At 32.5% G+C, this 16,300-nt stretch overlaps 1 protein-coding gene and 1 long non-coding RNA gene across 4 annotated transcripts in view; one reads left to right on the forward strand and one right to left on the reverse strand.

Moving 5' to 3' along the window:
* Positions 1–14,103, reverse strand: part of LOC107061920 (uncharacterized) — a 24,066-nt gene extending 9,963 nt beyond the window's left edge. The window contains exon 1 of the long non-coding RNA XR_001474318.1: positions 13,643–14,103. This is a non-coding gene — a long non-coding RNA (uncharacterized lncRNA). The remainder of the gene's footprint in view (positions 1–13,642) is intronic.
* Positions 4,865–11,795, forward strand: LOC102580770 (uncharacterized). 3 transcript variants are annotated; one of them, XM_015311947.1, is made up of 12 exons: positions 4,865–5,451; positions 5,581–5,725; positions 6,842–7,706; positions 7,941–8,102; positions 9,933–10,111; positions 10,201–10,486; positions 10,580–10,670; positions 10,887–11,020; positions 11,097–11,115; positions 11,257–11,392; positions 11,483–11,640; positions 11,726–11,795. In XM_015311947.1, exons 5-10 carry the CDS (start codon positions 9,968–9,970, stop codon positions 11,372–11,374), a joined length of 792 nt encoding a protein of 263 aa, XP_015167433.1. In that variant the 5' UTR covers positions 4,865–5,451; positions 5,581–5,725; positions 6,842–7,706; positions 7,941–8,102; positions 9,933–9,967; the 3' UTR covers positions 11,375–11,392; positions 11,483–11,640; positions 11,726–11,795. The 3 variants fall into 3 exon arrangements, with proteins under 3 accessions (XP_015167433.1, XP_015167434.1, XP_006354622.2); XM_015311948.1 differs by lacking the exons at positions 4,865–5,451; positions 5,581–5,725; positions 6,842–7,706; positions 7,941–8,102 and adding an exon at positions 8,858–8,964; XM_006354560.2 differs by lacking the exons at positions 4,865–5,451; positions 5,581–5,725; positions 6,842–7,706; positions 7,941–8,102 and having other exon boundaries at positions 8,863–10,111.
* Positions 14,104–16,300: the final 2,197 nt, after the last annotated feature.

Below are 16,300 nucleotides of genomic sequence, written 5' to 3' on the forward strand. Positions count from 1 at the left end.
ATAAGTGAAATGACTCCAAGTGTTTGCCAGTTGCAATTGCATCTTGATGGACAACAATTTGTTTCATTCAAAAATAACCACACTATCGAACAGATAATAAACAATCCAATGATAAGGAAAACGATGTTAACAGAATTTTTTCTTATGAACAAAATCAATAACGATGCTATAAATCTCAATTTACTGTATAAAGAATTTCCCCAACACTTTGTATGGTCATCATCATACAAAATATGGTCGCGTCGAAAATAGCGCCTTACTATTGGACGTATTGTCACATGTCATCCAACTGAAGGAGAAAGATATTATCTTAGGTTGCTTCTGATGAACGTAAGAGGACCAAAATCATACGAACATCTACGTACAATGGATGGAACATGCTACACTACATTTAGAGAAGCTGCAGAAAAAAGAGGCTTACTATATTCTGATAACAACTTAACTGCCTGTATGTCTGAAGCTGTAAGCTATCAAATGCCTTATAGTTTAAGAAGACTATTTGCAACACTATTAGTTTATTGTAATCCTGGTAACCCAAAAGATCTTTGGGAAAAATATGAAAACTCTATGTCAGAAGATTTTCAAAGTATTTCAAATGTTACCAAAAAATATATCCAACAGTTAGTTTTAAATCATATCAATGAAGTTCTACTTTCAATGGGACGTAACATAAATGAATTCAAAGATATATTTGGAAATGTTAACTCTTCTAAAACAACTAATGAGGCCAAAGAAATATATTTCGAAAGAAATATAATAGTGTCTGAAGAAGATATACTTCTACAAACCAAATTAAATGTTCACCAGAAAAGGGCATATGACATAATTCTTGAAAGGGTATATTACAATAAATCAGGAGCTTTTTTCGTTGATGGTCCGGGTGGAACTGGAAAAACTTTTCTTTATCGAGCTTTGTTGGCTGCCATAAGAACAAAAGGATGCATAGCTTTGGCAACTTCAACTTCTGGTGTAGCAGCTTCAATACTTCCAGGAGGACGCACAGCTCATTCACGTTTCAAAATTCCGATTGACATCGATGAGAATTTCACTTGCAATATTAGTAAACAAAGTTCATTGGCAACTCTAATTCGAGATTCAAAGTTAATTGTTTGGGATGAAGTCTCAATGGCCAAAAAAACACAATTGAAGCTCTTGATACACTTTTAAAAGATCTTATGAATACAAAAACACTTTTTGGTGGAAAAATTGTAATTTTTGGGGGAGACTTTAGACAAACACTTCCTGTTGTTCGTAATGGAAAAAAGGAAGACTTTATTAGTCAAAGTTTATTATACCCTCACATTTGGAATCATCTTGAAAAATTGTGCTTATCTGAAAACATGCGTGCAAAAAAAGATCCAGCATTTTGTGCATATTTAATGAGAATTGGAAATGGACAAGAAAAAACTAACAACTGCAACAAAATTGAAATTCCCAATAATTTTGTCATTCCCTTTACAGATGAAATAGAATCTTTGAATCTTTTGTTTAATGTAACTTATCCTGATTTCCGTACATTCTATTCTAATCCATCTTTTATAACTTCCCGTATTATTTTGACAACAAAAAATGATTTTGTTGATGAAATAAATGACATGCTTATACATAGATTTCCCGACGATGCTACAGTCTATACAGCTATTGATGAAACAATAGAACCAAATGATCAGTGCCAATTTGAAGATTTTTTACATACCTTACATCCTGCTAACTTACCGCCTTATAAATTAACTTTGAAAAAAAATTGTCCAGTTATATTATTAAGAAACTTAAATCCTACTGAAGGTTTATGCAATGGTACACGATTGATATGTCATGATTTTAAGTCACATATTAACAGTGCTACTATTTCCAGTGGTGATTTTAAAAATAAACATGTTTTTATTCCAAAGATACCATTACTAGCATCACAAGATGAAAAGCTACCAGTTCCCTTCAAAAGAACACAATTTCCAATAAGGTTATGTTTTGCTATGACTATAAACAAAGCTCAAGGTCAAACATTAGACAACTTTATGTTGCTTTATCTCGAGCAAAATGTTCAGACAATGTAAAAATATTAATACGTTCGCCTACAGCAGAGAACACAAATGATCATTCTACATATAATGTAGTTTATGACGAAATCATTCGAAAAGCATTCTCACAGTACTTTTAAAACCAACAAATGTAACAACTACGCACCCTGATGTTACACATTCTTAAATTCCCCATTATTTTACTTTACCTGTTTTTTGAAAGATAAATAAGAGTTAACTTGCAATCATATTTCAAGATTTTCAATTTAAAATTTTTGCTTTCAATTCAGATTGTGCTTGGCCAATTACTTAAATTTCAAATTTTCATTTTCAGTAACCTAAATGCTACCATTGCAGGAACAACTTATTCAATCAAGGGTAACTGTTTATATAGTTCTAGCTGAAGGAAATCACAAACATGACCTACCTAAAAAGGCAAATAAAAGATCATGAGGTAGACAAAATTTATAGTCATACTGTTATACCAATTAATGCTCCTAACTTTGTTCACTGTACTTTCAATGATTTCTTCATTTTTATCTTCTCTGTTGATTTGTTATTTAACTTCTGACATTATCATATTCAGCTTATTATAGTATGTTCATCTTCTCAAAAATGTCTTCAGTTTTACATTGCCACTAATCTTACGATATTTTAACATACCATTTTCAATTTGCTTTACTTGACTTATTTTTTTTTCCTGCAATTTCGTGCATAGACTATATTTCTGTTTATCCAAATGATTTGAGCAGCTTTATTTTCTACGATATGCATTAAACACCCATTATGTCACAGCTTTACAAGACTCTAAAAAGAAGGAGGGTCATCATGACCCTTGCATATATAGCTATCTAATATTTCTGCTGTTTGCAACTATTTGGTTTTTTCCTCTGATTTTTTACTATAATACGACTTACACTTGCTTATTTGCTTACAGTTTTGATGTACTTATGTTATAAAATAGTACAACATATCTTTATTATTTTGATTTACTGCTGTTTCAGAGGTCTAATAATTGTAATACTTAAGAATTCTTTAATAAGTTTATCCACTCTAAATTTCATTCAAAATTGTTTTACCAAAGACAAGTGTCATACACATCGGACAGTCTTCTATAATTCTATGCCAGGAAAACCCATAATGTCCTTTACAATTACAGCTTCTGCATTCTATTAGCTCGGTCATCTATTATAACTTCAATGAAAACTATTGTAGCTTTCTCTCACTCTCTTGCCATTCTTTTTGCTTTACGATACTGAGTAGATATAGGGAATTCAACATCATTCTTATTTTGTTGTTTCACTGAACATGACTTTTAACAGAGAAAAATTTAAAACAGATTCATCACATGGAATAATAGAAATAAGCTAAATACCATTGTTTAAGATAATTCTTCTTAATTAATTTTCCTATATGAACATGCACATTTGATATTACTTTCCTAACAATTTGATCTCCGTTTAATCCAATATATGGTAATACAATAGTTCTTCAATTAAATGGGCCCCATAGTACAACTTAAATTACATTAAATTACAGTTGCAGTCTACTGAGAATCCCAAATTTCAACCCACTCCCCCTTCCTTTTCTTACTACCTTTATGCTGTTTACAACTTTTTAAATTTCATTTTTATCTAGCAAGCTGCAGTGATTTAGGCTTTTCCCTGGGGTTGTATATTAAACTTTTCAGCCATTATATCAGCAGAAAATAGAATGTTTTGCCAACTTCATATAATCGCTCTTCAGCTTGTACATTTTACTAGGACCATAACTAAAATGTCAGGGAAAGAAGTTATCTTGACTGATTTGCTTGGTTGATTTTGCACCTTAAATATCAAAATTTTGGTCACTTGCTAGATTTGGACTGTTCAAATGTTACAATAGTTAAAAAGGATAACAAAGATTCTGTTCGTTTGTTAAATGGGTAAAGGAAACACAACACATTCATCTGACTTTTCTCTTCAAAGAGGTTTGAACAATATATTTATCAATTCATTGTAGTTTACGTATTTTCATGACAGTAGTCAGCAGTTCACTTTCAACTTTAGTAAATAATGTTAGCTTTGACTTTATCAATATTACCTTGTCATTCGGCTGCTCTCAAATGACTTCTGCTTCTTCTGATGTAGCTGATGCATGATTTAAGTATTTAACCATATATGTCACAGCTTTCACATTCTACCCTTCTGCATATTCTCTGGCTATATTTGAAACACGGATATTGCATGTGTTGTTTCTTCTCACTTTGTTGCACTTGGCACTAAAATGATTTTGCTGCATCTGAAATCCTCCTAACTATATATGTTTTTGGTTCAAAATAGGTCGAAAATGCAATCTCTTTCTTACTTTTGTACATCTTCATGTTGTGTTACAGTACATTTGTCTTGTTGGTATTCTGTTTTGTTGTGTTTGTCTTTCAATTATTATATCATTCTTCAAATTTTGCTGACACAAGCTTCAAATCTGAGCTTTATGTATTTTCTGATGCTACTGCAGATTAGACCAGATAGACAAACGTTGTATTCAAGTGCCACTTGGCCCAAGAAGGTTGAAGCACTGGCTAGGCAGTTTTTGCGTAATCCCTACAAGGTAAGTACTATATGCATTTTATAATGCTTAATTCTATATTATGTTAACATATTAGTATGTCACAAGTAGGTTATCAAATGGGCAGGTTGGGCTGGAATTGGGAGGGTTAAAATCGGCTGATCCACCTTTACTGGAGCTAAAATGGGTTGGGCAGAAGTTCTTTTGAAAAAGAGCATTTTCAACTAAATGCTGCAGCTGGAATAGCAAATCCAGGTTCGAGGCAAATTTACTGCACATTTCCTTCTGACAATACTTTGAAAGAAAAGGATGTTTCCAATTATTTGAAGTATTATTCGTTTCAAATATTGAATGTATTAAGGTTGGCCTCCTCAGTTTAGTTTCTTAAATGTTCTTATTTTTCAATTTTCTACCACTTACAGGCCTGCTAACAATAATATGATTCCTTTATGTGCAATTTAGTCTAAACAAATGACATTTTACCTATGTTATATGTCACCTCCAAATCCGTCACAGTATTATCAACTTTTATAATATTGTTAACTACCTCTGTTGTTGTTGTATTCTCCTATTACAAAGCCTCAAATTTAAATATATTTTTTTAAACAGATAGCTGTAGAGTATATAGAAAACACACTAACTATTGATGAAGACAACTACCCCCACATTGTAATTCCTTTTTATTCTTCCTCTTCTGTCTTTGTTCTTCTTAGTTTCTGTTATTGGCTACTGTATAGGCAATATGGAAATGATTACTACTTCAAATTTCTTTGTGCTAAAGAAAACTAGACTTTGTTGTTCGTAATAGTGCATACTCTTTAGGAGAATTGTTATATATAGTGCAAGTCATCTACACTCTGTAGACAGCCAGAGGTATATTGTTGAGGTATATTATCATTTCATATTTCACTATTATTTTACTATTAAATATTTCACTATTATCTAAATATCTACTAGGTCTGTATGATGGTTAAAGTAATTACTTCATCTACCTAAACTTAGCTTCTCGATTCAGGAAGTGATGAATGAATTTCTTGTTAACTATGGTTTACTCTCATGTGGAGAAACCACAACGAATGTGTGGAATCATACATAGTTGCAGGAAGGACAAAGCAAGGTTGTTGGTAGACTTCCACAAGTTTAGTTCTCATCCTAACTTGGTAAGTACAAAACACAATCCTCTGCTATTGCTGTTTCATCTTCTTACTCTGAATACATCACCCTGGCAAGACTTTTTACGTTCCTGCTTGGCTTCTTCTATCTTTTCATTTGACAAATTTTGCATCCATATAGAAACTTTTCTTTCATTGTCTCATTTTTCCAATATTACTAATTCACAATTTACTTTTAATTCAATCACATCAACTAACAATTAACACAATGGTATCTGAGGTTAGCACTAACGATTTACTTCATTTCTAAATGTAGTCAATTCACTGTTAAACACGTGCAAATGTACATTTATATCTGCATTTGAACATTGCAATTTCAAAGCTGAAGAGACCATCAGAACATTTCATCACAATCAACCTAAACTCTTATGTTTCAACACCAAAATTCGTGAGTTTTCTGTCTTTCTTTTGTGCATCAAAGATTGATCTTTAGTGTTTGTCATAATGGTGCAATTTCTGTTTTTTCTCCTTCAAACATTCCAACTTCAACAACTTACATCACACATACATCACCCATGTGAACTGCTGCTGTCAGTTATTTGTAAAACATTTTCTCTCTAAAACTTTTTCCATTTCTCCTAATAATCTTGCACAGACACAACAGTGGAACTGTACTGCTGAACTTCTTACTAATCCTCAATTTAATGGGACACAACCACTTGGCAAATCTACCTCCATGAAAACTACAGCTGGGCCATATAATTGTTCTAAACATTACAATCCAATTAACCATCTAACAAGTCAACTAATATCATAAGAGAGCAACATGAAAGCCAATTCAAAGAAAAAACTCCTACGTTAGATCCTTCAAATTAATTGAGCCTTTTTTTAAATGCAAAGCTTCGTCATTATAAGTGTTAATCTGCATTTTATGATGCTTCGTAACGTAATGAATACTTTAGGCAGAAATACTTCAATAAACACATTCATTGCTATCGTACAAGCATTGCACTTTCACCAACTGCAGTGTCTTATGCCAATAGAGTGATCACTTATCTTCAAATCAAAATGCAAGTTTACTGCATTTCATTGTTCTTTTAAGTAACATAAGTAAGACTTCAAAATTGGAAGCTGTCTTACCTCTTTGTATGTGCCTGTATCTAGGTCTGACGAAGTACAGAACGACTACAACGACCCTTGAATCTGGATCTCCGCTACGTTAAACCTTATTCTCCGCATTCAACTACTACCAAACAACTTGGGAAATTGAAAGAATCAATTGAAGGTATAGTTAATCTTCAAATGTTACCATATGTACAACTGTTATATTCAGCTTTCCTGTCTAATGCACATATAGCAACACAGATGAGATTTAACAGAGATTTTCATTCTGTAAAGACTACCTGAGATTTAGCGCAGATGCTTTTCATGAAGATCTCCATCAGCACCAAAAGCTTTAGTATTCAGTTGTACAATATCATTATCCTCCGCTTCCAAAGCTTGTACCATTTTTTGGATCAGTCACGCATTCACAACACCATTTCTAGCAGCTTCCTCCTCCTGAATTGATACTCTACTTTCCAACTCTTTTAACTTTTCCAAATACAACTTCAGTTTTGCCTCAACTTCAGCTTTTTCATTTTTTAGCTGCTCATTTTTCTTCTGCATATCCTTCAATCAATTCTCCATTGGTTAAAGGATGTACAAAAGAAAAATGAGAAACTAAAAACTGAAGAAGCTGAAGTTCACGCAAAACTGAAGATCTATTTGGAAAACTTGAAAGAGTTGGAAAGTACACTATCAATTCAGGAGGAGGAAGCTGCTAAAAATGGTGCCGTGGATGCATCACTGATAAAAAAAATCGTACAAGCTTTGCAAGCGGGCGATGATGATGTTGTACAACAGAATACTAAAGCTTTTGCTGCTCGTGGAGATCTTCAAGAAAACCAATTGTCACCACCTAGGCCTCCATTGGTTCACTCAACTGCAAATGGAGATGGAAATGGAAGTGATAAATGAACACATGAAGGTATTGTTATGCTTATATCTGTCTTGTTGACCTTTGTTTTTAAGTTATGTACTCAATTTCTGTATGGTTTTCAACTTTGGTTAGGAACTTACAATTATTCAGTGATGCTTTTTGTGCTATCCTTAAGCTTTAGTTATGTAGACATGCATGTTGTAATATTTGCTTACCTTTGGACCTAAACCAAACTCCTAAGTATTTATGTGGAACTGCAAATGTGCTACACACTGACTGTAGCTGCAGCCAGAGGTAACACGGACTTCATTTGTACAAAAATGAATGTGGTTAATTGTCCTGATGTCCGGACATTACATCCCATGCCTTATGCTGGTAGTTCTGCTTCACTCAATACCAATGTTTCCAACATACAAAAGAAAAGGTGCCATTCAGAGCAACCAGGTACAGATGATTTATCACGCTTATTCTTACATTTCCTTTGTTACTTCTCACATTCAACCCACATCTCAACTTAGCACTAATGATTTACTCAATTTCTAAATGTTTTTACATCCATTGTTCAACATATATTGAAAATGAAGAAAATCTAAATTACATTATTTTTGTTATACCAATAGAGCAGTAGTAATCTGTCTGTGTTTGTCAACTTACTATTTTGGCTACCATATTAACCACATGACACAGGATTTGATGTGTCTGTTTGTCTGTGTGTATATATATATATATATAGAGAGAGAGATATATATAAATATATATCTATATATATATACATATATATAGAGAGAGAGTATATATATATATACATACATAGATAAGAAAATACATAAATACAGAAATCTTTTTTATCCTTATTTAGAAACAATAAATTAAAGTACAACAGTCTTCATACAAATTCATGCAGTTTGGGTTGCCACTGAAATAATGCCAAAAAACAGACAAAATCATTACAATAGGTAGTCAAATGTAATGATTTTGTCTCTTTTTGGACTGTCAAATGTACTGATTTTCTGCCTTTTTTGGCACTATTTCATTAGCAACCAAATCCCCATGAATTTCTAACAAGACACATGTAATTTTTTTGTCCTTTATAATTTCTATATATATATATATATATATATTTGTAATGTAATAACAAATTAGATACAAATAACAAATTAGATAAGGATAAAGTAGTACATATTTATTTATTTTTTATTTTTTATTTTTTGTATTTTTATATAATAGTACCCTTGTATATATATTACTCATACAACAGAAATTTAATGGCCTTTGATTGAAGAACAAATTTTGCTCCCTTTCTCAGGTAATATTTCTTCCCTTTTCATGTTTTCCCTCTTCCCAGTTTCAATTTTTCCTCCAGATTCTGCTTATCACCAAAACAGGAAAAAAAAAATAGATCAAAATTATATTTATTACTTGGACGTGAATTACTATGGTATTACATTTGTACTCATATTGGAAATGTAAAACCTAAGGAAATAGCCTCCCTTATGAGTTTCCTGTTTCATGCCTCATATTTAATGCTTTCAATAGTATTCAATCTTTCATAGATACAACATGGGCCCAGGAGTATGCTTTTACCTTAATCCCCGACATCATCAAAATATTGGCACAATACCTGTTTTCTTTTGTGTTTTTTTTTGGTTTGTTTTTTTGGAAATTCTAAATAGAAACATCAAAATTTAGTTTCTGTCAATAAAGTTTTTCATATTGTTTTTCCTAAATCTATAGTGATTTCACTCAAGTTTCACACATAATTGTTGCTGGTTTAATATTCTGCAACATTTTCTGTCCCTGTAACAGCTTTTCTGTGAAAAAATAATTGTCCAATTGTACTCTGCACATTAATAATGCCTGCTAACTCATTTTATGTCTTCATTGAGCTGTACTAAAGGGCTCTCCCAGATTTACACATGACTCTACTTCTACTATCACAAGACTGTTGTTTTCTTTTCATTTGTTCTTCATTTTGTTTTAGTTTGGAAAATACAAACTTTATTATGGTTCCACTGTTTATAAGTTTGTGCTCTACGTTCAGTCTTTGTCCTAACTTCCTGTTACAACAGTTTCTTAATGCTTTGTTTCTACAACAAAAGCTCATTTACGCAGCTAAAAGGGGAATTTTACTCCACAGTGCTGCTTTCGTTCGATTCGTTTTCCCCTTTTGTCTAAACTGCTGAAACAATGTTGCAAGTCCCTCATTCAATCAGCCCTATTCATAAAAATTCAACTAACCAAGTACTTTGACTTAATATTCATCTTATCCTGCAGCTACTACTATTTGGTGAACTATATTTTCTACAAACATGGTACTAAGAGTGAACATCGACCAAATAGAACCTGTAACACGCGATTGGATTTGCAAAGTTCAAATTGTCGAAATAGGACGCCCACGAGAAAGCCTTGACAAGAAATGTACATTCCAAAATTTGATTTTGGAAGATGAAGATGTGAGTTCATTATTATCTTTTATGTTACCACTATTGCTTTTTACCTCTCAACTTACTTAATCTCAACTTTGTATAACTCTTACTTTCAGGAATGCCAAATTAAGGCTGTTATGTACGCTGACGAAATTGAGCAGTATGCAGCTACGCTAAAACTCTTCCATACCTACCTGATCTCTACTGCAAAAGTCAAAGTTCCGCCAGCTTCATACGGCAAGCCCATACATAAATTCTACTGGATTCTTGACAAAGAAACAGTTATTGAACAAATCAAACCATCTCATGAAGTTGAAAAACCACTTCCACCGCCAACCAAGCTGAATATCACAACCTTTGACCGCATTCCTTATCTGATGGTTGATTCTGCTGCTGAAATAGGTATATCCACTGTACTAGCTATTATCAGACTAAAATATACATCTGCGCTGCTGCAGAAGACTTGCAACAATTCTTTATATATTACATACGCAGATATACTGGCAATTGTTCTTCGTTGTGGTCCCCAAAAAAACGCCGGTCGCAGTCATCATAGGTGTCGAGAAATTACCCTTTGTGACAATCAGTAAGTACAAGATTTCACATTCTCTTTACCCTTTCTCTGCCAATATTTTGACACATTAACAACTTTTCCGTTTTCTCTGCTCCCACCATCAATTATCGTCTAACCATTATCATAGCACTTTAACAACTTTTTCCCTTTATCTATTCCCACCATCAATTATCGTCTAACCATTATCATAGTACTTACTCTTTTGTCCTTATGTTCTCACACTGTCAGGAAAACTCAGTTTCTGTTCACTCTATGGGAGGATTTCGGAGAAATAGAAGGACATGAAATTGCCTCTAAAATGGCACCAGAGGCAAATCTGCTTGTAATCCTCGGAAGAAGTATAGGAATCTCTACTTATCAAGGTACATATACAGTCAACTTCTTACCAACATAATGTTATACACTAACAAAACAATATACAACTTATATGTTATACAGGGTTGTCACTGCAGACTAGGTAAAATTCCACACTCCGTGTGAATCCTAATTACCCGCAAGCAGTCGCACTCATGAACTGGTACTGACATTTCGTATTTATTCTATAGATTTAAATTGCCTCTAAACAACCTACTAAACATATTATCTGTTGTAACAATAGGGCAAAAGAAAACAAAACAATGTTGTTAAGTTGTCCATCAGATAAAACCTCCACAAGCTCATCTACCGCTCCCATGATAGTCACTACTGCTGGCCAACAACTTCTCTCTATTGCATAAATCTCATCAGCGCCTTCTGTAAGTAATACTTCACGTTGCTCATTTGAGAGTTTCCTCATTCAGTTTCTCATTCTGTAGCTTTGCCTAAATAATCAAAACTGCGCACAGATGGGAGTGTTCTGTGTTGAAGCAGAGATGGCCATATTAGATGAATTCCAAGAATTCTGTGTGCTTGAATGCTCAGGCTGCAAACAGAAGAAGCGCACAAAGGATAGAAAGGATTTTGACTGTCCAAAATGCAATCGGAAAACAACCTTAGTGCCTCGGTACTATACTTTTGAAGTCTAAATTACACTTTCTACAAAATATAGCATATACTATACACATATTTGAAACTTCACTTCATTTCAGTTGTAGCTTCCAACTTGATCTTATTGACAATACTGCTACAACCACAGCATCTATCTCTGCTGAATTAGGAGAAAAAATACTGTCCATGACAGCACAAGACATATTTGACATAACTTGCACTAAGGTTATCTCTCATTCCCACTGACTACTTGAACACACTTATTGTCATAATACCATACATTTTCAGCACAAACAGTGTACCACATATGCTTTGTTCTAAGCTATTTAATCTAACTTGCTATATTTACAGCGACAATCATTGTCTCTTACTCATGTCCATGAGATGTTGTCAAACAAAGTAATCGCAGTTCAGCTAAGGAAATCATCTTGGGCCAGCTCAAATACCACGCATGCAACTTTGTCCATTCTTTCCTACACGGAAAAAGAACATACTTCACAAATCACCACTCATAGGACTTCTAAAAAGATTAAACCTTTGGAAATAAGTGAGGTAGAGGTGATGGCAACAACTACTGCAGCTGGTTCTTCAGATGGCCCGCCAAAATTTGGACCACCCACACCAAGCAAAAAGGTCTAAAAGGTCAGTCTACATCTCCCTTTCACACCAAACTATACCTCAGAATGCTTACCATTTCCACATACTTACAATTAATGCAAAAATTCCTGCTAAAAACCTCTACTTTTGGCTGTGTCATACTTATGTTATAGCACTGCTTTCCCACTTGCTTATACCTCCTTTCAAATATCACAAATTTTTCGTGTTTATATCTGACATAACATTGCAAGGGCTCGCATTAATTCAGGGCTAAAAACTCTGTAATCATGTTCATATCCATGCTCAAGTGAATTCGTTAACATTTTCTTTTTAGTTCCTCATCTCATGTTGACTGTTGAAATAGGTTTTTTTAGTTACAACAATTCACACACTGCATTACTTCACATTTAGCAGCAGTTGTTGTGCACAGTCACAGAAATTTATTACTCCTTCCTATTTCTACTCCTACCAACAGCTCAACTCACATGCAGCCAAACTGCCTTTGAACACTAAAAAACATAATCACAGTCAAACAAATCCTTTTGTCTCCTCTGTGTTAGTGATAGTAGAAAACTCTAGGCTCCTTTTGCTCTTTCCTTAGTGTTTATCAATTCACACTCCAATATAAGCCTATCTACATGTTTTGCTGCATAACTTGCACTGCATACATTCTACATTTCTCTTATTCTACTTCCTTATGATGTCCTACACATTAATACAAACTTATCAGTAGGAAGAATAGGAACGAGGTTTCTGTCTACCAGCAAATCTATAACTTTTATGATGATTCCATGCATTTCTTTCTACTTTATCCCTATATTAAAATAACTTCCCTATCTGTTGCCATAATTGCACTTTCTAACATACTTTAAACTGTGTAATTGCAGGAACTTCCTCACATCGTTTTGTCACTTTTGCTTATGATAGGGACAATATAATCAAGGACTCTCCCTATGCTCTGGTTTATTTCATGAGGAAGGTTAACTGTGGCCAGGCAAACTGCAGTGTCCTCTAAATATGATACTGCAACATGTATATTATTTTTGTTATATTCCATTAGTTAGTATGTGCAAATCGTTCAACTCGACATCATGCTGATGTCTATTGTACATATTCTAAATATTTCTACTAGTACATATTAAAATATATGATATTATCTATCTTCTACAAACGCCCTGACCCTTGATTCATTAATATTACAACACTTTCAGAAGCATAATACTTTGACTATTGGGCCCGTGCTTGCCACGGGCCTCCCTACCCTAGTCTTAATACATGAATCACCGATCAATGTTCAATTAAGGAAAACTAATCACCCCGGTGACAGTATACTTATGCTATTATTAGGTTCTTAAAAGAACAGTAAGATTTATTATATTTGGAAAATATAAACAGAATTTCGTTGAGTTGATTGACCTTACCTTTTGCCTCTTAGGATTTTTTTCTTCAAATCTTCAACTCAATTCTTTGATAGTCTTGTGCTGAATTTTGAAGTTGAGAGTAGAAAATGAATTGTAGAGAAATAAAATAATTATCCTCCAAACCTTAACTCCAATCATGAATCAAATGAGTTAGAGATCTACAATAGGCATAGAATAACTCTCAATGAACTTGAGAATGAGTCGACATAAAAATTAGTTCAAGAACTCAAGTATTAACACAGTATACCTCCACAAATAAATGCAAATGATGAAAATAGAAAAACTTGACAGGAGATGGAAACGAAAAGTGGTTTTTTTTGTGACTGAAAAAAAAAAAGCAATCAGATTGGACATGAACAGAATATGAACACACATAATTTAAAATTTGAAAAGTATTCTAAAACAAGTGAAATTACAATCATAATATGTTTTCACTAAGAGTTCAATTCAACCTAAGCAACCATGAAATTCAACTCGAAAAATGAAAAATTCAAAGAGAACTTAAAAAGACGGAATAAATAATTTTAAAAAATGCAGAAAATGATAGAAAAAAAAAACAAACAGAATGTACTTGTAAGAAGTTGAACGTATGAAGAAAAGTGATAATCTGAAAGTTCCTAAAAAAAACAAACAGAATGAGTATTTTTTGATATTCTGAAAGTTCCTAGAATCAAAGAGACGTCTCTGGTCTCTGTTCAAGTAAGCCATAGAGAATGGATACTTGTAGGTATAATACCTCGATCGTTCTTGGCTTCACTCTCTCTCGAGAGGGTACTCTTTGGTGATGTTTGGATTCATGATTGGAGAAATTTGTGAAGAAAAAAAAGGAAGTTGTATGATTGTCGCTATGGTAAGACACGATGGACATGAAATACCAAAAAGAGTTTATATTTTTGGAGTTTTAAGGAGATCACTTAGACTTTGCCTAGAAAGTGACAGACGAACAATCTGGAATTAAAAAAGAAAAAGGGTTCGTGGTTTGCTAAAAAAATCTCATACATAGTTATCATTTTACCCTTAAATAACAGTTAATGTTTTAAAAAATAGACAAATTGATTTTATCCTCAGCTTGTGGGCTTGTACAAAGCACCAACATAGGACGAAGGTCCAACAGGCAAGAGCCTAGTAACCTTGGGAGCTGGCCTCTTCAATGGTCCTATGCAAGTTCATTTGGGCTTCTTGGGCCAGTACTTTGGAAGAGAAATTTACATAAATATACTATATTAAGAAAATATTTACTGTTTATAATAATAAAATATATATTTTTACTTGATCATTTTTAATACGTTTACAATAGAGTTTTAATGAGAAAAGAACATAAAAAGTCTCTTAACTATAAGAGTAGATCTAAAATAGTCCCTTAACTATACACTTAACTTAACGGATTTAGTCCTTTAACTATTCAAAAATTTATCAGCTTTGGTCCCATAACTATACACTCACCAGTTTTAGTCCCTTAACTATAAACTAATCGATTTTAGTCCTTTAAGTATTTAAAAACTTATCAGGTTTGGTCTTTGTCCTTTTTTTAAATACAAATAGCTTAGGTTTATATTAACTGAAATCTTCATGAAATTAAATTTTTAACCCATTTTTTAAGTTGTTTCTCTATCCCCCGCCCTTCTTTCTTCAAACTACTCTTATGAAAAGAACAATAACGTCAACAATTCAAAATAAAATTAATCAGGAAATAAAATATAAATCCTAATTTTATTCAATGAACGATAAAATTAAGCATATAATTGTTGTTAATGACTTGAATATGCTAATCAATGCTGATTTTATTTAATTTATGTAATTATTGTTAATGACTTGAATATGCTAATCAGTGCGAATTTTATTTAATTCACACAAATTTCTTTACGTAAAATAAAATGAATAGAATAATAAAATTGATCTATTTAAAAAAATTAAAAAATTAAAAATCTACCATTTTATAAATTTCAATCTGAAAATTAAACAAATTTCGTTCAATGAAGTCGTTGGAGTACAAACTTTGGATTTAACGGGTAATATTTTTTTTCTTTTTTATAATAAAGTTTAGCATACTCAAGTCATTAGTAGCAATAATATGCTTCATTTTATTCTATGTTGAATAAAATTATGACTTATATTTCTTTCCTCGTGAATTTTATTTTAAATCGTTGAGGTTAAAGTTCTTCGCATAAGGTTAATTTGAAGAAAAAATAGCGGAAAGAGAGAAACAACAAAAAAAATTGCTAAAGGATTTAATTTCTCGAGATATGGATTCCGTTAATATAAACCTAAACTATTTGTATTAAAAAATGGGCAAAGACCAAACTTGATAAGTTTTTTAATACTTAAAGGACTAAAATTGATAAGTTTATAGTTAAGAGACTAAAACCGGTAAATGTTAGTTAAGGGACCAAAACTGATATGTTTTTAATAGTTAAGGGACCATTTTAGACCACTCTTATAGTTAAGGGACTATTTATGTCATTTTCTCGAGTTTTAATCATATAGAACAATTTATAGAACACATATAATACAAGTTTTATTGATGAATAATATCTTTACACGCATTTTTATATAATGTGTCAATTTCTTATCAAACAAGCATAATATATATTAAACATTTATAATACATATATATTGCATATATAATTTATTTTACAAATTTATCATAATATTGCTATA

This window comes from Solanum tuberosum, unplaced genomic scaffold, assembly GCF_000226075.1.
Source record: "Solanum tuberosum cultivar DM 1-3 516 R44 unplaced genomic scaffold, SolTub_3.0 scf00173, whole genome shotgun sequence".
Taxonomy (NCBI): Eukaryota; Viridiplantae; Streptophyta; class Magnoliopsida; order Solanales; family Solanaceae; genus Solanum; species Solanum tuberosum.

What these genes read in the sequence shown, in the direction of transcription:
- LOC102580770 (XM_015311947.1), top strand. Translation starts at nt 9,968, where the DNA reads ATGGTACTAAGAGTGAACATCGACCAAATAGAACCTGTAACACGCGAT. An exon ending in TGATTTTGGAAGATGAAGAT is followed by an intron (nt 10,112 to 10,200) that starts GTGAGTTCATTA and finishes TCTTACTTTCAG; the next exon opens with GAATGCCAAATTAAGGCTGT. An exon ending in ATTACCCTTTGTGACAATCA is followed by an intron (nt 10,671 to 10,886) that starts GTAAGTACAAGA and finishes TCACACTGTCAG; the next exon opens with GAAAACTCAGTTTCTGTTCA.